The sequence below is a fragment of the Manis javanica genome, chromosome 6 (genome assembly GCF_040802235.1).
Source record: "Manis javanica isolate MJ-LG chromosome 6, MJ_LKY, whole genome shotgun sequence".
In the NCBI taxonomy this organism is placed as follows: domain Eukaryota; kingdom Metazoa; phylum Chordata; class Mammalia; order Pholidota; family Manidae; genus Manis; species Manis javanica.
The window spans coordinates 146,113,049-146,135,923 of record NC_133161.1 but is presented as its reverse complement, the minus strand read 5'-3'; the positions used below and the strand labels follow the sequence as shown (position 1 = coordinate 146,135,923).

Below are 22,875 nucleotides of genomic sequence, written 5' to 3'. Positions count from 1 at the left end.
ACCGTGCCAGCTCGGGCCGCCAGAGGGCGCCGTCGGGGGAGGCGCGCGCCACCGCGGCTGCTCCTCTCCCGGCCGGGCCCCGCCCCCTCCGCTCGTGCCGCCGGAAGTGGGCGGTGTCGCGCGCTCGGCCCTGCGCTCGCCCCCTCCCCCCCAGGCTCGGCGCCCCCTCCCCCCGCTCCGCCCGCTCAGGTGCGTCCGTCCCTCCCCCGCTCTCCTCCGGGGCCGCCGCGCGGGGGGGGGGGGTGTGTGTGCGGGGCGCGCGCGGAGAGGGGGCTGCGGCGCGGGGGCGCGGGCGGGGGGCGCGCCGGGGGGCGTGGAGGGGTCGCGAGGCCCGGGACGGCGGCCTGGCCTGCGCGGCGGACCGGGGCTGGCAGCCGGGGTGGGGGGCGAGGGGAAGGTGCGCGGCGCGCTGGCCGGGGGCAGCGGCCCGCTTGGCGGCCCCCCGAGGAGCGCGGCCGTGGCCGCCGGCGCCGCTTCTCCCCATTGTCCCCTTCGCGCCGGCCCCGTCTCCTCCCCGGGCACCCGTCGCTGGCGGTCGCCGCTGCTGGCGGTGCGGGGATGCCTGGCGCCTCGGACTCCGCCAGACGAACCTGCCCCGCTCCGCCCTGGGCCCTCCGGCGCGGGAGGTGCCCGGATGACCCCTGTCCCGGGCTGCCGTTTCCCGGGCCCCGAGGGCCCCGACCCTGAGCTCTCGGGGCAGGATGTTTGCACCCGAGGGAGCAGTAGCGGCGATTTGGGGCCCGTTTTCTCCCAGGAGCTTTGTGTAGTGGCAGAAAGGGAGGCGCCGAGGGTCTCTGGCCTGTGAGAGACCGAAGCGTTGACACATGCTTGCTTGCGCGCTCTGGGGGGCCCAGGGGTGATGCTATCAAAATAAAAACAAGAATTTAGAGTAACCCAATGGTGACCCTCACCCCAGTATTCTTTTCTTCCCCTTTTCCTCACCGTAGAGGGTCAGGAGTTTGCCCTGGGACCTAAAGGGTGACGTTTTGATCTACGAGAGGCATGTGCCCCGGGTTCCATACTCGGATATTCCTGTTTTCCAGCTTCTGGTTTTCGTGCTAGAGAAACCAAGATTCTCCCAGTCTTTTGCACCCCTACCGTGACTCAGTCAGAGTCGGTACTTTCCTCCGTCGTGGTTATCAAACTTTCCGCGTCTGTGGGGAACTCAGTAAAGGATGCTTGGATTGCCCGATAGAGTATTGCTCTCTTTTTCACACACAAACACCTCCAAAAAAAAACCTCACTTAAATTAATGGAGAATGCTTTTGATGTAACAGCCATAAAATGATTTTTAAAACACAGGAAATTATCGGTATTAGGGCAAAAAATACATCCTTTATAAGTGATTTTAGGCAAAGTAGGTGTGTGGACCATTTGGAAGATTCTCAGACTATGGTCTACTGTTTCAAACGACTGCCTTTTTGCCAAAAGTGAGAAAGCTTTGCACAGATGCCTAGATATTTATACAAATATGGTGATTCCTAAGGGCTGACGTCCACGGGACCTAGTGTGAGAAATGGCTCTTCTACTATCCTGCTACAGAATACTCTGAAGTATTTTCTCCTAGAGCCTAATTTTTTCTTTGTGTTTCTTTCCCGGAACAACCCTGTTGTATGGACGTTCCGAGGGGACAAGATCCTTGTGTTTTAAAATTTTGGAATTTGTAGCCTGTAATTTGTTTCTGAATGTACAGAGCGTGATGGCGGCATCTGAGGTAGCTGGTGTGGCCAGTGTCCCCAATTCTCCGGAATCCTCTTCTAATTTATGTGCTTCCAGATCAGAGGACGGTCTCCCAGATGGTCTAAGGTAACGTGTGGATTCTTGACTGGGAAGGTTTTATTTGGGAAAAGGGCTTTCGAGATGGGCCTCTCAAGGAAGTGTAGCTGGTCTTTGCTCTCTGGGGCTCTAGTGACACTAGGTTAAGCTTTTTAAAGGTAGGGACTGACTGATCTGTATTCGCATTTCTGGTACCTAACACAGCTTCTGACACCAGCAGGCCTGCTAAATATTTGTTGAATAAATAGGTAAGAGCACAGGGGATCAAACTCATCCCAAAATGCACATGTTTCCCCCACCTTATCCTACATGGACTATATATCCATTTAAATATATGCTTATATATGTTTATGTATATACATGTAAATCTGTACTCATAGATGTAGATATATATACATGTAGACACATTTACATTTATACACAGATAAATGTGTGTGTGTTCGTATTTATTTATAGATAAATAGGTAGGCTTGCTAGAATTTTTTTACTCCTTCATGTATACCTTTTGCCTTCCATCCAAACTGTTGAGGGCAGGCATTACAATTAACCAGCCTTGCATCTTGCCGGGCTTGACACATTGTATGTACAGTGTTGTACTAAACTGACTCTGTATCTCCTCAACTCTTTTCTAGAGTACCTAGAACCTAACTCAATAGATAATACTATACTAACAGCTTTATCTGTATTAACATGTGTAATCCTGTTAATAAAACAATCCCAGGAGGTAGGTGCTAATATTATTATTCCCATTTACAGGTGATGAACTGAGACACAGAGAGGTTAGTAACTTGGCCAAGGTTACCGAGCTATGTTGGAGTCAGGGTTTGAACCCAAGCTTGTCTGACTCCACAGTACTTAGTAAATATTTTTTTCAATGAAGAGAGGTTTGTTAGTGAGTGGATAATAGGCAAAAATGTTAAATAAACCTAACCATAAACGCAAATCTTCATTTTATAAATAAAATGTGCCACGTACTATTACTAGTAATAATAACACTAAGGTTTACTGAGTGTTTACTATGTGCCAGGCACTGTACTAAATGTGTCATATGCATTACTCGTGTAATCTTCACTGTAATCCTCTTAGGTGGGTAATACCTTTACTCTTTTACAAGTGAAGTTAAGTGACTTGCCCAGAGTCAAAGCACTAGTGAATGGCAGAGTCAGGATTCACACCGAGGTACTGCATGTGCCCAAATTAATAATCAAGTGTCCCCCCCACCCCTCAACTCCCAGCAGGGAATCAGCTTAGAGTGCTTATAAAGATCTTCACTTCAACAATTTTCTGTTGTTTTATTTTGAACAGCAAGTACTTTTGAGATTCAGAAGGCAGTGACCTGAAGCGTCAGTCAGTGCTAGTTTGGGGTGCGTAAGGGTGTCAGTTGACAGAGTCAGTTTTTTTAAAATAGGGGGCAAAGAAATTTAATACAGATTTAGTCATTATTCCTAGGTGAAAAACTTACAGTTATGAATGTTAGACGTCATTGTAAGTAGGTTTTGAAGATCTCTTTAAAAAGCAATGTGTTAAATGGCTGGGGCAAACAGCTATCCCAGTGTTACGGATCTAGTTGTCACCTGGGCTAAAATTTCTACTGACAGCTTCAATTTTGGATTCACAGTTGTACTTCAGACAACCTGAAGATGCTATGTTCTGGAAAATTGTTGGAGAACCTAAAGAGTGGTTCTTGTCAAAGATCTGTATAATTAACTTGAAGGCAAATTATTTTTGCGAAACATGAGACTGGAATAAAAACTATTCCTAAGTTACTACTTTATTTAATAAAATATGTGTAAGTAAATTAGTACATGCAACTAAATGGAGTATTCTGACTAGCATTAGGCTGTTTCATCCCCAAAAGTTCTTCAAATTGGCCCTCAACATGTTTTTTAGATCTGTTATTTGTGTGATTGTTTATTTACTGTCTCCAGACGGTAAATGTCTCCAGACAGTGACTGTCTCCAGAACCCAAGTTTTTAACCACTAAGCTATGCTTGCAGCATTTGGGCTAAAAATCACTGGATAGAAACCAAGTTCCTGTTCATCCTGATAATTTTGGGGGTGGGGGATGGGTTGTACTGTCTAGTTGTGTTGTTCTAGTGGTTACATTGGAAGTATTACAGATTTAATCCTGTTTAAAACTGAGTGAAGAGAGAAACTTTATCTTCTGTTTTTGATAGCCCCAGAGACCCCGCAGAGAAGCACAAGAGCTCGCCGCTGCCGAGTGTAAGTAACCAAACGATAGCCAAGGAGAGTAACAGAAATGCCCATTTGGAGCAGCCAGAGCAGAGTCCTGGTTCATCAGCAGGTGACACGGCAGCAGCGCACCGGGCGGTGTTAGGAGAGAACGTGCTAGCCACAGCCCTTTGTCTCCCTGGCGGTGGGTCTCAGTCCGATGTGAAGGACGTGGCCAGCACAGCAGGAGAGGAGGGGGACACGTGCCTCCGGGAGAGCCTCCACCCCGTCGCTCGGTCTCTTAAGGCAGGGTGTCATACAAAGCAGCTTGCCTCCGGGAGTTCTGAAGAGAAACCCCCACGAGCCTCCGTCCTAGAGGAAGGTAGCAGGGACGCAGGCTTGGATTTCCGACCTATAGTGGCTCCGGCAAGTGGGCTTGAAGGAGTCAGTGTGGATCAGGATGGTGATCAGGATAGCTCTTCCCCGAAGCTTTCTCAGAACATTGCTGTCCAGGTCAAGTATGAAGTTTCTACTACTAACATGGAATCGGGGCTTTTGTTTATTTTTTCATTACTTTTTGAGGGTAGGACACATCTCTTGACAGTTGGTGGAGAACTACTCTGTCTCGTCTTTTTACTGGCACCCGGCATACAGTTTTCATCCAGTGCTGTGCGACGCCTTCATTCTGGTGTTCAGTAAATGGTGAAGCCAGGAGCCAGTGTCTACGTGGTGACTAGGACCTTTGTGGCCTACGTATAATCTCTCTCACTGAGTGATTGATGGGCGTAGGTCATTAGCATTCATATTCCCGGGCTTTGTCCCTGCAGGAGGGACCCTTGTTCATTCTCTGACCTGCATCTTACATGCAGTGTATCTGCCTTCTAGTGACTGGTGTGCTTTTTTGTAGGAGGAAGGAGGGGCCCAATAGGTAGTAAGGGGCAAAGTTCTTATCTCAGACTTGAGGCTCCTTTCTGTCAGTTGTTGGGCCTTGTCCAGGTGGTTTTGCGGGACAAACGCTTGACGCAGTGTGAGTGTCAGCGTCCATGTGCTAGAACCACCTGCTCCTCTGGCCACGAGGCCTGATAAGGGGGAAGAGAAAGAAGTCAGCTTCTCAGTTACTTGACGCAGATTTCCAGGTGAAGGCACTAGAGTAATTCTACCTTTTAAAATATCTCTGAACAGTTCTGAATGTAATTGTTTCTTTCTTTATAGACTGACTTTAAGACAGCTGATTCAGAGGTAAATACAGATCAAGATATTGAAAAGAATCTGGTAAGTATTTAAGCTGTCATTGTTGACGTGACAGACCTTTAATGCGCAGGAGCTAGTGATGTCCGCTCAGTTGGAGAGGGTGCAGGAACCTCCTTTATAAAATTCCTGACAGTTGGTCAGCTAACTTCTGCTCGATCACTTCCAGAGATGGGAAGCTTACTGCTCACAAGGCAGCCTGTTGCATTTTAAAAATAGCTCTTATTGTTAAGTCTTATTCTGAGATGAGGACAGAACCGCTAAAGTTTCTTGTTAACAGGTTTTTTTGAGGTCTGTAGAGTCAATCTAAATCCTTTTTCTTGTTAGCCCTGTAGACAGTTGAAGTTTTTTTAATACGGCTTCCTCTTACGCCTCAAATCTGAACTTCTGCAGGTGAAACATCCCCAGATGTTTTAACGTTATTCTTTTCTTCATAAAATGCTTTTTAGTCTTTTCATCATCCTGGTTACTTTTTCACCTAGACATGTTCCATCTTATCAATGTTTTTTTAAAAATGTGACCCTGAGAACTAAATGCAATAACCCAAATGCAACACAGTTTACCATGCCCTGGGGTGCTCGTTCTCTTTCTCATTCCAGACACCATTTCTTAAGCTTACCTTGGCTTATTTCGGCAGTCTCGTCCCACTGGTGAGCTTGTCTGGGGAGCCTTAGTCACATTTCAGTAGGTGGACAGTGGCCTCACTTACCCAAAATAAAACCCTGTTCTGAGAGCTTATTTTTTAATCATAATGTGATGTTCTCCCATTCACTTCTCAAACCTTTATTGTCTTTGAAAATGGTTATCTTTTAGTGAATAAACTCAGTTTAATGCTCTAGGTTCAAATTTTACATGAACTACCTTATGCCAAATGTGCTTTAAGTGGGCCCTCTAAGTTTTAGTGTCCCTTTGACAGGTAACCACTGACTTTCTTGATCTGCTGATATGAGGCAGAGCTGGGCTGTGGTCCTGGGAAGCCTCACGTGTGCCCCTAGTTTATGTGAGAGCTCTCTGATTTGCCCATCTGAATCCAGGTTCCCCAGACCTCCTTAGTGGATTTGTCCATTTTCAGCACAGATGACCAGTAAGGAACCTGATTTCTGGGTACGTTTTGAATAGGTGATCTGTTCTATGTTTTTTTTTTTCCCTTTCTTTTCTTCTCACTCACCATGGATGGTAAAGGTCTCCTTCCTTTATTCCCCAGGGCAGGGATTGGCAAAACTTCTGTAAAGGGTCAGATAATAAATGTCACAGGCTTTTGGACTATATGGGAACTGTTGTAACCATGCTACTACAAGTAGCATGAAGGCAGATCTAAAGCCATTGGATATCGCTGCATTCCTGTAAACTTTTATTTATAGAAACAGGCACCGGCTGGATTTGCCCCACAGGCGGTAGGTTGCCAGACCCCACCCTAGAGCAGCATTTTACAATAGTATTTCCTGTAATGGGGGAAATGTTCTGTATCTGCGCTAGTCACGTGTGGGTACTATGTGGGTACTTGGGATGTGCTGTTATTGACGGTCTGGAATTTTAAGTTTTCTTATTGTAAGTAATTTAAGTTTATATAGCCACACATGGCTGGTAGCTACAGGATTGGACACTGCACCCTAGACTCTGTGCGATGCCTTAACAGGCACATGGTGAATGTGTCTTACAGTTAAATTGGGTGTTGAATTTTTCTTCTGTTGTTACCAATAGGATAAAATGATGACAGAGAGAACCCTGTTGAAGGAGCGTTACCAGGAGGTGCTAGACAAGCAGAGGCAAGTGGAGAATCAGCTCCAAGTGCAGCTAAAGCAACTCCAGCAAAGGAGAGAAGAAGAAATGAAGAATCACCAGGTATTCTGCTGCACTGGCACTGCCCATAAGTAAAGCTACAGCCCTTAACCAAACTCTCAGTTTGTTCCCACATTAATACAAGTGAAAGATCAATATTTAACTTGTTAATGGCTATCATAGAATTTTTTTTTTTTTTTTTTTTTTTTTTTTTGAGAGGGCATCTCTCATATTTATTGATCAAATGGTTGTTAACAACAATAAAATTCAGTATAGGGGGGTCAATGCTCAATGTACAATCATTAATCCATCTCAAGCCTAATTCTCGTCAGTCTCCAATCTTCTGAAGCATAACGAACAAGTTCTTACATGGTGAACGAATTCTTACAGAGTGAATAAATTCTTACATGGTGAACAGTACAAGGGCAGTCATCACAGAAACTTTCGGTTTTGATCATGCAATATGACCTATAAACCATCAGGTCAAATATGAATATTCATTTGATTTTTGTACTTGATTTATATGTTGATCCCACATTTCTCCTATTATTATTATTATTTTTATTTTTAATAAAATGCTGAAGTGGTAGGTAGATGCAAGATAAAGGTAGAAAACATAGTTTAGTGCTGTAAGAAGGCAAATGTAGATGATCAGATGATCAGGTGTGTGCCTATGGACTAAGTATTAATCCAGGCTAGACAAGGGCAGCAAGACATCCACGGATGCAGAAGATTTCTCTCAAAGCAGGGGGGGTGAGGTTCTGAGCCTCACCTCTGTTGATCCCCAAATTCTCACCTGATGGCCCCCCTGCGACTGTGCCTGTCTTAGGTTGTTCCTCCCTTGAGGAATCTTACCCGTCTCTGGCTAACCAGTCATCTTCCGGGGCCATACAGGGAAATGTAAAGTTGGTAAGTGAGAGAGAAGCCATATTGTTTGCAAAGGTTAGCTTTTTACTTCTTTGCAGATTTATGCCCTGTGGCTTCTATGCCCAGCACTTGTCTCGAGGTATCTTTACCACCTGGAGGAATTATGATACTCGGTAAATTCGATATGAGGCATGAATTCTATTTAAAGTTTGTAATTAGGAAGGAAGAAGAAAAGCTATAGATGTAGCATATGAAGGAAACTTGGGAGGATTGATTATTTCTTTGACATATCTTCTTGTATAGTACCTTAAGTATGTATAGGTTTTAAACTACTAACTAATTTGCACACACATATTGACATAATAGGAATACGGTGACATAAACAAAGCAAATCTATAATTACCAGCCATCTCCAGTGAAGCCAAGAAAACCATTTAGGCACCCTAGGCATTTGTGAAAATTTATCTATGATATGATGGATATTTTCCAACTGTACTTGAACCATCAGACAAATTAAAGCAGCCCATTTCTGGGATCTGTTCACATCCCATATGTTCTTTTAACCATAGATAGTCTATAGTCATGAGATTTTGGGGTGCTACAACTTGCACCCCTCCCAACTCCTGGTTGAGTTCCAACAGTACAGATCCAGTCAAATTCGTTGTCTCACTGTATGCACATGCCAGCCTAGACATCTCCCTCCTCCTTCTCATGGCAAGTCCAGGAGATGGTGGGCTGGATGCAGCCACAACCGCAGCATCGTCCGGATCCCTGTGGAGGCTTTTTGATGATCATCCCCCGGCACGAGTCCTCCAGAGAGTGCTGATGCCGGAAGCTCCTCCTCATATCGTATCTTAGTTCATTTTCTGGGTATCCAAGCTAGGCCTTGATCTTCTGTGTAGAAACAAACAGACCCTTTGCCCACACTTTGACATGCCCTCTATACCACTGTGCAGAACTCATTGGAGGTCAGCACACAGTAACTGCTTTTTTTTTTTTTTTTAATTAAGAGAAAGGAATATTATCAGAAAAGAGTACCTCCATAGCTGATCATCTGACACCCTTTAAGTGATCAACATTAAGGATATTTAAAGCATGCGTTGATCTTTGATTTACCAATAGTTTTATCCTGTTAAGGAGTAATCCCCCTTTTCTTTCTTTCTTTCTTTTTTTTTTTTTTAAATTTTTAATCTACACTTACCTGAAGAATACTATGTTTACTATGCTCTCCCCTATATCAGGTCCCCCCTAACAACCACATTACGGTTACTGTCCATCAGCTTAGCAAAATGTTGTAGAGTCACTACTTGTCCTCTCTGTGTTGTGCAGCCCACCCTCCCCTTTCTCCCTCCCCCCCATGCATGCTAATCTTAATACCCCCCTTCTTCTTCCCCCCCCTTATCCCTCCCTGCCCACCCATCCTCCCCAGTTCCTTTCCCTTTGGTACCTGTTAGTCCATTTTTGGGTTCTGTAATTCTGCTGCTGTTTTGTTCCTTCAGTTTTTCCTTTGTTCCTATACTCCTCAGATGAGTGAAATCATTTGGTATTTCTCTTTCTCCGCTTGGCTTATTTCACTGAGCATAATACTCTCCAGCTCCATCCATGTTGCTGCAAATGGTTGGATTTTTCCACTTCTTATGGCTGAGTAGTATTCCATTGTGTATATGTACCACATCTTCTTTATCCATTCATCTACAGATGGACATTTAGGTTGCTTCCAATTCTTGGCTATTGTAAATAGTGCTGCGATAAACATAGGAGTGCATCTGTCTTTCTCAAACTTGATTGCTGCGTTCTTAGGGTAAATTCCTAGGAGTGGAATTCCTGGGTCAAATGGTAGGTCTGTTTTGAGCATTTTGATGCACCTCCATACTGCTTTCCACAATGGTTGAACTAATTTACATTCCCACCAGCAGTGCAGGAGGGTTCCCCTTTCTCCACAGCCTCGCCAACATTTGTTGTTGTTTGTCTTTTGGATGGCAGCTATCCTTACTGGTGTGAGGTGATACCTCATTGTAGTTTTAATTTGCATTTCTCTGATAATTAGCGATGTGGAGCATCTTTTCATGTGTCTCTTGGCCATCTGTATTTCTTTTTTGGAGAACTGTCTGTTCAGTTCCTCTGCCCATTTTTTAATTGGGTTATTTGTTTTTTGTTTGTTGAGGCGTGTGAGCTCTTTATATATTCTGGACGTCAAGCCTTTATCAGATCTGTCATTTTCAAATATATTCTCCCATACTGTAGGGTTCCTTTTTGTTCTATTGATGGTGTCTTTCGCTGTACAGAAGCTTTTCAGCTTAATGTAGTCCCACTTGCTCATTTTTGCTGTTGTTTTCCTTGCCCGGGGAGATATGTTCAAGAAGAGATCACTCATGTTTATGTCTAAGAGGTTTTTGCCTATGTTTTTTTCCAAGAGTTTAATGGTTTCGTGACTTACATTCAGGTCTTTGATCCATTTTGAGTTTACCTTTGTATATGGGGTTAGACAATGGTCCAGTTTCATTCTCCTACATGTAGCTGTCCAGTTTTGCCAGCACCATCTGTTGAAGAGACTGTCATTTTGCCATTGTATGTCCATGGCTCCTTTATCAAATATTAATTGACCATATATGTTTGGGTTAATTTCTGGGGTCTCTAATCTGTTCCACTGGTCTATGGCTCTGTTCTTGTGCCAGTACCAAATTGTCTTGATTACTATGGCTTTGTAGTAGAGCTTGAAGTTGGGGAGTGAGATCCCCCCTACTTTATTCTTCTTTTTCAGGATTGCTTTGGCTATTCGGGGTCTTTGGTGTTTCCATATGAATTTTTGAATTATTTGTTCCAATTCATTGAAGAATGTTGCTGGTAATTTGAGAGGGATTGCATCAAATTTGTATATTGCTTTCGGCAGGATGGCCATTTTGACGATATTAATTCTTCCTAGCCATGAGCATGGGATGAGTTTCCATTTATTAGTGTCCCCTTTAATTTCTCTTAAGAGTGACTTGTAGTTTTCAGAGTATAAGTCTTTCACTTCCTTGGTTAGGTTTATTCCTAGGTATTTTATTCTTTTTGATGCAATGGTGAATGGAATTGTTTTCCTGATTTCTCTTTCTATTGATTCGTTGTTAGTGTATAGGAAAGCTACAGATTTCTGTGTGTTGATTTTGTATCCTGCAACTTTGCTGTATTCCGATATCAGTTCTAGTAGTTTTGGAGTGGAGTCTTTAGGGTTTTTTATGTACAGTATCATATCATCTGCAAATAGTGACAGTTTAACTTCTTCTTTACCAATCTGGATTCCTTGTATTTCTTTGTTTTGTCTGATTGCCGTGGCTAGGACCTCCAGTACTATGTTAAATAACAGTGGGGAGAGTGGGCATCCCTGTCTGGTTCCCGATCTCAGTGGAAATGCTTTCAGCTTCTCGCTGTTCAGTATAATGCTGGCTGTCGGTTTATCATATATGGCCTTTATTATGTTGAGGTACTTGCCCTCTATTCCCATTTTGCTGAGAGTTTTTATCATGAATGGATGTTGAATTTTGTCAAATGCTTTTTCAGCATCTATGGAGATGATCATGTGGTTTTTGTCTTTCTTTTTGTTGATGTGGTGGATGATGTTGATGGATTTTCGAATGTTGTACCATCCTTGCATCCCTGGGATGAACCCCACTTGGTCATGGTGTATGATCCTTTTGATATACTGTTGAATTCTGTTTGCTAATATTTTATTGAGTATTTTTGCATCTACGTTCATCAGGGATATTGGTCTGTAATTTTCTTTTTTGGTGGGGTCTTTGCCTGGTTTTGGTATTAGGGTGATGTTGGCTTCATAGAATGAGTTTGGGAGTATTCCCTCTTCTTCTATTTTGTGGAACACTTTAAGGAGAATGGGTATTATGTCTTCTCTGTGTGTCTGATAAAATTCCGAGGTAAATCCGTCCGGCCCCGGGGTTTTGTTCTTGGGTAGTTTTTTGATTACTGTTTCAATTTCTTTGCTTGTAATTGGTTTGTTTAACTTTTGTGTTTCTTCCTTGGTCAGTCTTGGGAGGTTGTATTTTTCTAGGAAGTTGTCCATTTCTTCTAGGTTTTCCAGCTTGTTGGCATATAGGTTTTCATAGTAGTCTTTAATAATTCTTTGTATTTCTGTGGAGTCTGTCGTGATTTTTCCATTCTCATTTCTGATTATGTTGATTTGTGTTGACTCTCTTTTTCTCTTAATAAGTTGGGCTAGAGGCTTATCTATTTTGTTTATTTTCTCAAAGAACCAGCTCTTGGTTTCGTTGATTTTTGCTATTGTTTTATTCTTCTCAATTTTGTTTATTTCTTCTCTGATCTTTATTATGTCCCTCCTTCTGCTGACTTTAGGCCTCATTTGTTCTTCTTTTTCCAGTTTTAATAATTGTGATGTTAGACTATTCATTTGGGATTGTTCTTCCTTCTTCAAGTGTGCCTGGATTGCTATATACTTTCCTCTTAAGACTGCTTTCGCTGCATCCCACAGAAGTTGGGGCTTAGTGTTGTTGTTGTCATTTGTTTCTATATATTCCTTGATCTCTATTTTGATTTGTTCATTGATCCATTGATTATTTAGTAGCATGTTGTTAAGCCTCCATGTGTTTGTGAGCCTTTTTGTTTTCTTTGTAGAATTTATTTCTACTTTCATACCTTTGTGGTCTGAAAAATTGGTTGGTAGAATTTCAATATTGTGGAATTTACTGAGGCTCTTTTTGTGAGCTAGTATGTGGTCTATTCTGGAGAATGTTCCATGTGCACTTGAGAAGAATGTATATCCTGTTGCTTTTGGATGTAAAGTTCTATAGATGTCTATTAGGTCCATCTTTTCTAGTGTGTTGTTCAGTGCCTGTGTGTCTTTACTTATTTTCTGCCCGGTGGATCTATCCTTTGGGGTGAGTGGTGTGTTGAAGTCTCCTACAATGAATGCATTGCAGTCTATTTCCCTCTTTAGTTCTGTTAGTATTTGCTTCACATATGCTGGTGCTCCTGTATTGGGTGCATATATATTTAGAATGGTTATATCCTCTTGTTGGACTAAGCCCTTTATCATTATGTAGTGGCCTTCTTTATCTCTTGTTACTTTCTTTGTTTTGAAGTCTATTTTGTCTGATATTAGTACTGCAACCCCTGCTTTCTTCTCACTGTTGTTTGCCTGAAATATGTTTTTCCATCCCTTGACTTTTAGTCTATGCTTATCTTTGGGTTTAAGGTGAGTTTCTTGTAAGCAGCATATAGATGGGTCTTGCTTTTTTATCCATTCTATTACTCTATGTCTTTTGATTGGTGCATTAAGTCCATTTACATTTAGGGTGACTATTGAAAGATATGTACTTATTGCCATTGCAGGCTTTAGATTCGTGGTTACCAAAGGTTCAAGGTTAGCTTCTTTAGTATCTTACTGCCTAACTTAGCTCGCTTATTGAGCTGTTATATACACTGTCTGGAGAGTCTTTTCTTCTCTCCCTTCTTATTCCTCCTCCTCCCTTCTTCATATGTTGTGTGTTTTGTTCTGTGCTCTTTTTAGGGGTGCTCCCATCTAGAGCAGTCCCTGTAGGATGCCCTGTAGAGGTGGTTTGTGGGAAGCAAATTCCCTCAGCTTTTGCTTGTCTGGGAATTGTTTGATCCCACCATCATATTTAAATGATAGTCGTGCTGGATACAGTATCCTTGGTTCAAGGCCCTTCTGTTTCATTGCATTAAGTATATCATGCCATTCTCTTCTGGCCTGTAGGGTTTCTGTTGAGAAGTCTGATGTTAGCCTGATTGGTTTTCCTTTATAGGTGACCTTTTTCTCTCTAGCTGCCTTTAAAACTCTTTCCTTGTCCTTGATCCTTGCCATTTTAATTATTATGTGTCTTGGTGTTGTCCTCCTTGGATCCTTTCTGTTGGGGGTTCTGTATAATTCCATGGTCTGTTCGATTATTTCCTCCCCCAGTTTGGGGAAGTTTTCAGCAATTATTTCTTCAAAGACACTTTCTATCCCTTTTCCTCTTTCTTCCTCTTCTGGTATCCCTATAATACGAATGTTTTTCCTTTTGTATTGGTCACATATTTCTCTTAGTGTTGTTTCATTCCTGGAGATCCTTTTATCTCTCTCTATGTCAGCTTCTATACGTTCCTGTTCTCTGGCTTCTATTCCTTCAATGGCCTCTTGCATCTTATCCATTCTGCTTATAAATCCTTCCAGGGATTGTTTCACTTCTGTGATCTCTTTCCTGACATCTGTGATCTCCTTCCGGACTTCATCCCACTGCTCTTGCATTTTTCTCTGCATCTCATCCCACTGCTCTTGCATTTTTCTCTGCATCTCATCCCATTGCTCTTGCATTTTTTTCTGCATCTCTGTCAGCATGTTCATGATTTTTATTTTGAATTCTTTTTCAGGAGGACTAGTTAGGTCTGTCTCCTTCTCAGGTGTTGTCTCTGTGATCTTTGTCTGCCTGTAGTTTTGCCTTTTCATGGTGATAGAGATAGTCTGCAGAGCTGGTACAAGTGACCGCTGGAAGAGCTTCCCTTCTTGTTGGTTTGTAGCCTTTTCCTGGGAGAATAGCGACCTCTAGTGGCTTGTGCTGGGCAGCTGTGCGCAGACAGGGCTTCTGCTTCCTGCCCAGTTGCTTTGGGGTTTATCTCCACTGTTGCTGTGGGCTTGGCCTGGCTGGGGCTGTTCCTCCAAAATGGTGGAGCCCCGTTAGAGGGGGAGCAGCCAGGAGACTATTTATCTCCGTAAGGGGCCTCTGTGCTCCCTGCTGCCCAGGGGGTTAGAGTGCCCAGAGATCCCCAGATTCCCTGCTTCTGGTCTAAGTGACCTGTCCTGCCCCTTTAAGATTTCCAAAAAGCACTCTCCAAACCAAAACAACAACAGCAACAATGAGAGAGGGAACAGAAAGGAAAAAAAAAAGAAAAAACACGCGATTTTTTTTTTTTTTTTTTCCTCAGGTGCCGGTCCCAGGCACCCGCGCACTGGTCCTGCTGCCCTGTCTCCCTAGCACCAGGGTCCCTGTCCTTTCAAGGCTTCCAAAAAGCACCCACCCACCGGTCCCGCAGGGAAGGAACGCTCAATATTCTTGGTCCTCAGGCACTGGTCCCACGCACCCGCTCACCAGTCCCGCCGCCCTGCCTCCCTAGCACCGGGGTCCCTGTCCCTTCAAGGCTTCCAAAAAGCACTTGGCAAAAAGAGAGAAAAAAAAGGGGAAAAACGCGCGATTTCTTCCGTCCTCAGGTGCTGGTCTCAGGCACCCACCCACCGGTCCCACAGGGAAAAATGCGGGATATTCTTTGTCCTCAGGTGCCGGTCCCAGGCACCCGCTCACCAGTCCCGCCGCCCTGCCTCCCTAGCACCGGGGTCCCTGTCCCTTTTAGGCTTCCAAAAAGCACTCGCAGAAAAGAGAAAAAAAAAAGGGGAAAAACGCGCGATTTCCTCTGTCCTCAAGTGCCGGTCTCAGGCACCCGCCCACCGGTCCCGCAGGGAAAAACGGGGGATATTCTTTGTCCTCAGGCGCCGGTCCCAGCCACCCGCTCACCAGTCCCGCCACCGTGCCTCCCTAGCACTGGGGTCCCCGTCCCTTCAAGGCTTCCAAAAAGCGCTTGCCAAAAAGAGAAAAAAAAAAAAGGGGAAAAACGCGCGACCTCCTCCGTCCTCAGGCACCGGTCTCAGGCACCCGCCCCCAGGTCTCGCAGGGAGAAACGCGGGATATTCTTTGTCCTCCGGCGCCGTTCCCAGGCACCTCCTCACCGGTCCCGCCACCCTGCCTCCCCAGCAACGGGGGCCCGTCCCTCTAAGGCTTCCAAAAAGCGCTCGCCAAAAAAAAAAACTGCTCCGGTTTCTCTCCACCCGCCGGGAGCCAGGGGGAGGGGCGCTCGGGTCCCGCCGGGCTGGGGCTTGTATCTTACCCTCTTCACAAGGCGCTGGGTTCTTGCAGGTGTGGATGTGGTCTGGATGTTGTCCTGTGTCCTGTGGTCTCTATTTTAGGAAGATTTTTCTTTGTTATATTTTCATAGCTCTATGTGTTTTTGGGAGGAGATTTCCACTGCTCTACTCACGCCGCCATCTTGGCTCCCGCCTCTATCATAGAATTTTAAGGATTAAAAAAAAAAACCTTTGTGAGCATCTTGTCCAAACTCTCACTTCTATTTTAGTCTAGAGGAAAAAGAATTATTTAATATATTTTGTTGACATCATCTACCCTCTGTCTGGAAAACTATGCAATTAGATGCTTACATTACATGATATTAAGAAATACAATTCTAGGTAGATTAAAAATCTATATAAAAAAAATTGGAAAAATATTTTCAACTAGAAGAAAATTTAGGAGAATATTTATAAAACTTTAAGTTGGAAGAGATCATATTAATCTAGGCAGAAAACCTGGAAGTTGTTAAAAAGATGAATCAATGTAATTATACATAATGAAAAATTTTTGATACAGCAAATGATACAAAAAAGTCAAAAGACTGAGAGAAAATATTTGTAGGACAGCTGGCGGTATAAGTATTTGATGACATTCTGAGGTTCCTACAAATTCATAGTAAAAGTCAAATACTCTAGGGAAAAACCAGGGAAGGTTACTGTATTCGTTTTCTATTGCTGCTATAATGTTACCACGAATTTAGTGGCTTAAAACAACCCAACTGTATTATTTTGCAGTCCTGTAGATTTAACGTGGTCTCACTGGGCTGATGCCAAGACACTGGCAGGTTTGCTTCCCTTCTGGGGGCCCTGGAAGAGGATATGCTTCCCTGCATGTCCACCTTCTAGGGTCTGCTGCATTCCTGCACTTGTGGCCCCCTTCTCCATCTGTGACTATTCTTCCCTGATCACTTCTTCCTCTGATGACAACTGGGAAAGGTTCTCCTCTTGTAAACACCCATGAGATTAGAGTGGGCCCACCCATTCAGTCCTGGACTGTCTCCTCATCTCCAGGTCTGATCCATAATCACATCTGCAGAGTCTCTTGTCCCGTGGAACGTAATGTATTCACACACACATACAGGGTGATATATATAAAATGACTTCATTTTGAAAAAGGAAGCAAAGAAATGCATCCCTGAGCACACATGGGTTTGTGTGAGAATGGCAAAGATGGGAGCATAGCACAAAACAGTTACTGTATTGGTTACTTTAAGGGTAGAATTGCTGTGAATTAGGGAGTGATTGACGTCATCACTTTTTTATTATTTGACTTCTTATTACGAATAGGTTTTCTTTGTTAAATAGTAAAACAAAAACCGGAAAATAACCTCACAAAGTAGAACTGTTTCTAAAGAAAGAAGACTGTATCTGTTGGAAGCAACGAACTCCCACCCTGTGCGAGCACACCTTTGTCAGCATTCTTGACAGGTGTTCATTTACCCAGTTTTTGAACACCAGTAATGGAGAATTTAGTGCTTCACAAGGCAGTGAATTCCATTTTTGACCAGTTGTGATTGTCAGAAATTCTTTCACCTGCTGATAGGAAATCTGCTTTATTGTAAATTTCTCCTTTAAACCTAAATTCCGGCTTTTGGAGCTACTCATCAACCGTATTTCTATAATTCGGTTTGAAGTCAATATGGTTAATTAGCAATAGTTGAAAATGACCTTCAGACCAAAAGAACTAACTCATTTCCTTCTTCATTTGCATGTGGCTGTAATTGTGTGGGACACAGGAAATATTGAAGGCCATCCAGGATGTAACAATAAAGCGAGAAGAAACAAAGAAGAAGATAGAGAAAGAAAAGAAGGAGTTCTTGCAGAAGGAGCAAGATCTGAAAGCTGAAATCGAGAAGCTTTGTGAGAAGGGCAGAAGGTAAATGATGCTGTTAAGAACACGACCTCTGTGTGTATGTGTGTATTTGTGCAACGGGCCAGTTCTGTTTGTGTTTCTACTTTCTCGTCTTTCAGTCTAACATTTTTTTGTATTAAGGTATCATTGATATACACTCTTAATGAAGGTTTCATATGAAAAGCAATGTGGTTACTACATTCAGCCATATTATCAAGTCCCCCCATACTCCATTGCAATCACTGTCCATCAATGTAGTAAGATGCCGCAGAGTTACTACTTGCCTTCTCTGTGCTACACTGTCTTGCCCGTGATCCCCCCACACCATGTGTACTGATCATAATATCCCTCAATCCCCTTGTCCCTCCCTTCCCCACCCCTCCCCTTTGGTAACCTCTAGTCCCTTCTTGGAGTTTGTGAGTCTGCTACTGTTTTATTCCTTCAGTTTTGCTTCGCTGTTATACTCCACAAATGAGGGAAATCATTTGGCATTTGTCTTTATCTTCCTAACTTATTTCACTGAGCATAATACCCTCTAGCTCCATCCATGTTGTTGCAAATGGTAGGATTTGTTTTCTTCTTATGGCTGAATAGTATTCCATTGTGTATATGTACCACATCTTCTTTATCCATTCATCTACTGATGGACACTTAGGTTGCTTCCATATCTTGGCTATTGTAAATAGTGCTGCAATAAACATAGGGGTGCATGTGTCTCAGTCTAACTTTTATTTGAAAAACAAGAGCAGAAATAAAAATCCTCCAGTAGTTTAGCCTTTTCAGCATCCCATATTAGATTTAATTTAAAAAAATTACACAGATTCATTAATGTTTTGAAATAAATAGCAGCAAATTGTTGGGTCCCAAATGTGATGAGGATTTTTATAAGTATCTAACACAACACCTATTGCATTTACTTTATAACCTGATCTTTTTAAGGTTCAGGTTGTGAGAATACTTTGATTATACTTACATTATTCAGCACGAAAATAATATTTCAAATAGTATCACTATAAGCTGTTTGGAAAAAATTATTAGTGGATCCATGTCCACTTCTGGGTATTGCAGCAAGAGCCAGGTGGGCCTAGAATTTGGGCAGATTTTCAGTTTTCCATGTTTCTCAATATGAGCTATTTGGAAGTCAGAATAACTGTGAATACTGTGATGATTTTGTTTAAATTCAACTAAAATGCATTTTTATTTATCAAGAAAATTCTGGCTTGCTCATGTGTGAGAGAACTAAGTGAGAGGTAGCAAGCTTATTTGCTGAATCATTTCCCAGGTGTGAAAGGTGATAGCCGTGGAATGTCAACACGAGAAAGAATGCTGGGAAAGGGACTAAAGACCAATCAGTTGTTCTGTTGAAAATCGAATGAGAATGACTTGAAGATGGGTCGGTTGTCCATGATGATCCATGTAGTGCGATCATGAAGAGTGTACCAGGAGCACAACACTGTGCCAGGCATTGTTAGCAATAAAAACAGCTCCCACCTCAGCCCAACAACAGGGCCTCTGCCGTTGTCTTCACAGTCTGTGGGGGGAGAAGAAGCATAGTCAGGTGCATGTAAGCAGCTCAGCGGCGGGTGCCTTGAACAGCGCGAGTTGGGAAGGTGGTCTATGCTTTTATTCTAGGTCCTGTGATGAAACATCCTTCTGATGTGTACTCTTTACACTGTGAGTGCCCGTCTGTCTTCACCAACTGGTTGGGTACCTACAAATGGTGACTCATACAGTTTGCTGCTCGTGTTCTTGAAAATCCAGTTGTTTTTTAATGTATGTCATGAGTGTCAGAGAGGTGCTTTCTGTCGTTCTTCCTGTTAAAGAGGGGTCGTTTTTCCAGAAGTATGGGGAGGTTGTCTGCCCCGTGTGTCTTTGTTCTAGCCGGGATTGAGGTTTTGTGTGGCATTCCATCGTCCATGGGAACTGTAAGCACAAAGATTTTGGTCCCTGTATTGTATGCTCAGGCTGCCACGTGGAATGAGCTCCCTGGGTGGCTTAAACAACAGAAATCTGTCTTCTCACAGTTGCAGAAATCCAAGGTCAAGTTGCTGGCAGGGTTGGTCTCTGGCGAGGCGTGTCTGTTTGGCTCGCAGACACAGCCGCCTTCTTGCTGTGTCCTCCACGGCCCTTTCTCTGTGTGCGTCACTCCTGTCTTCTCCTCTTGGATAAGGACACAAGTCTTATTTGATTAGAGCCCCATCCTTATGACCTCATATAATTTCCATTACTTCCTCGTAGGTCCTGTCTCTACATACAGTCACAGTACAGATTAGGGCTGCAACATAGGAAATCTGGGGGGATACACAGCATATACCGGTCATATTTCCTGTTAATAGCTGGTTCTTTCTTTCATTTATTCAGCCATCATTTTTTAAGTGTCTACGATGAGCCAGGCTATAAAGGGCCTGGAGAATGAAAAGTCCTCATAATGATACCGTATAGTGGTGGTATGAGAGCACTTAGAAGAGGCGTGTAACCTACACTCGGGGGCGGGAATCAGGGCTTCCTGGAGGAATTGATTCCAGCATTGAGTCCTGAAAGGTGAAGAGGAACATGAGTACCAAATCCTTTGTTTGATCCTGGGTTAAACAAACTATAAAAGGCATTTGGAATAACTGGAAAAATTTGAATGTGGACTACTTATTAGATGATATTGTATCAGTGTGAACTGTTTTGCATATGATTAAGATATGTGGTTATGTAGAAGGTTGTGTTTTTTTTTAAGTATCAGTACTATACGATCTTATGATGGCTTCAAATAGACAATACAGTGGGTCATTCTTCACCCATAGTAGTATCAAGTCCTCACCCCCTCCAGTGTGGACACTGTCCATCAGTGTAGTGAAATGTCGTAGAGTCGTTAATTATATTCTCTGTGGTGTACTGCCGTCCCGTGTCCAACCTATATTGTGACTGTGAATTGTAGAGCGCCTTAATCCCTTAATCGGCTTCTGCCTCACCCCCCCAGCCCCCCAACCCCTCACCTTTGGTAATCACCAATTCCTTCTCAGTGTTGTGAGTCTGCTGCTATTTTGTTCCTTCTGTTTTGCTTTGCTATATACTCCACAAATGCGTGAAATCATTTGGTATTTGTCTTTATCTGCCTTGCTTATTTCACTGAGCATAATACCCTCTAGATCTATCCATGTTGTTGCGAGCAGCAGGATTTCTTTTCTTTTTGTAGCTGAATAATATTCCTTTGTGTATATGTACCACATATTCTTTAACCATTCATCTGTTGATGGACACTTAGATTGCTTCCATATCTTGGGTATTGTTAATAGTGCAGTCATAAACATAGGAGTGCATATGTCGTTTTGAATCAGGGATCTTGTTTTCTTCAGGTAAATTCGTAGAAGTGGAATTACTGGGTCAAATGGTTTTCCTATTTTTAGTTTTCTGAGGAACATCCATATTGCTTTCCACAATCGTTGAACTAATTTACATTCCCCCCAACAGTGTAGGAGGGTTCCCCTTTCTCCACATCCTCGCCAACATTTGTTGTTTCTTGTCTTTTGGATAGTGGCCATCCTAACTGGTGTGAGGTGATGTCTCCTTGTGGTTTTAATTTGCATTTCCCTGGTGATTAGCGATTTGGCGCATCTTTTCATGTGCCTGTTGGCCATCCGTATTTCTTTTTTAGAGAACTGTCTGTTCAGTTCCTCTGCCCATTTTTTAATTGGGTTATTTGTTTTTTTCTTTGTTGAGGCGTGTGAGCTCTTTATATATTTTGGACGTCAAGCCTTTATCGGATATGTCATTTACAAATATATTCTCCCATACTGTAGGGTTCCTTTTTGTTCTATTGATGGTGTCTTTTGCTGTACAGAAGCTTTTCAGCTTAATATAGTCCCACTTGTTCATTTTTGCTCTTGTTTTCCTTGCCCGGGGAGATATGTTCAAGAAGAGTTCACTCATGTTTATGTCTAAGAGGTTTTTGCCTGTGTTTTTTTCCACGAGTTTAATGGTTTCATGACTTACATTCAGGTCTTTGATCCATTTTGAGTTTACTTTTGTGTGTGGGGTTAGACAGTGGTCCAGTTTCATTCTCTTACATGTAGCTGTCCAGTTTTTCCAGCACCATCTGTTGAAGAGACTGTCATTTCGCCATTGTATGTCCATGGCTCCTTTATCAAATATTAATTGACCATATATGTCTGGGGTAATGTCTGGAGTCTCTAGTCTGTTCCACTGGTCTGTGGCTCTGTTCTTGTGCCAGCACCAAATTGTCTTGATTACTATGGCTTTATAGTAGAGCTTGAAGTTGGGGAGTGCTATTTGTATTTTGATAGGGATTGCATTGAATCTGTAAATTGCTTTAGGCAGGATGGCCATTTTGACAGTATTAATTCTTTCTATCCATGAGCATAGGATAGATTTCCATTTATTGGTATCTTCTTTAATTTCTCTCATGTGTCTTGTAGTTTTCAGAGTAAAGTTCTTTCACCTCCTTGGTTACTTTTATTCCTAGGTATTTTATTCTTTTTGATGCAGTTGTAAGTGGAGTTTTCCTGATTTCTCTTTCTGCTAATTCATTGTTAGTATATAGGAATGCAACAGATTTCTGTGTATTAATTTTGTATCCTGCAACTTTGCCGAATTCAGTTATTAGTTCTAATAGTTTTTTGGTGGAGTCTTCTGCAAATAGTGACAGTTTAACTTCTTCCTTACCGATTTGGATACCTTTTATCTCTTTGTGTTGTCTGACTGCCGTGGCTGGGACCTCCAGTACTATGTTGAATGAAAGTGGTAAGAGTGGGCATCCTTGTCTTGTTCCCAGTCTTAGAGGAAAAGCTTTCGGCTGTTTGCTGTTAAGTGTGATGTTGGCTCCGGGTTTGTTGTATACGGCATTTATTATGCTGAGGAGCAAAGCCTCTATACACACTGTGATAGGAGCTTTTATCATGAATGGATGTTGAATTTTGTCAAATCCTTTTTCAGCATCTATTGAGATAATCATGTGATTTGTGTCCTTTTTGTGATGTGATACATGATATGGATTGATTTGCAAATATTGTACCATCCTGGCATCCCTGGAATAAATTCCACTTGGAAATGCTGGATGATCTTTTTGATGTATTTTTGAATTTGTTTTGCTAATATTTTGTTGAGGATTTTTACGTCTATGTTCATCAGGGATATTGGTCTTCAATTTTCTTTTTTTGTGGTGTCTTTGGTTTTGGTATTCGAGTGATGCTGGCCTCATAGAATAAGTTTGGAAGCATTCCCTCCTCTTCTACTTTTTGGAATACTTTAAGGAGGATGGGCATTAGCT

General features: G+C 42.8%; 1 protein-coding gene across 5 annotated transcripts in view; it reads left to right on the top strand.

Moving 5' to 3' along the window:
* Positions 1-57: 57 nt before the first annotated feature.
* RNF214 (ring finger protein 214) overlaps positions 58-22,875 on the top strand; it is a 46,711-nt gene continuing 23,893 nt past the window's right edge. For 3 of the 5 annotated variants that reach the window (XM_073239735.1, XM_073239734.1, XM_073239733.1), the window contains exons 1-6: positions 58-189; positions 1,694-1,806; positions 3,954-4,461; positions 5,161-5,220; positions 6,898-7,038; positions 17,485-17,624. In XM_073239735.1, coding sequence (XP_073095836.1) covers positions 1,700-1,806; positions 3,954-4,461; positions 5,161-5,220; positions 6,898-7,038; positions 17,485-17,624 — 956 coding nt within the window. In that variant the 5' untranslated portion in view covers positions 58-189; positions 1,694-1,699. The remainder of the gene's footprint in view (positions 190-1,693; positions 1,807-3,953; positions 4,462-5,160; positions 5,221-6,897; positions 7,039-17,484; positions 17,625-22,875) is intronic. The other 2 variants (XM_073239737.1, XM_073239736.1) reach the window with 1 other exon arrangement.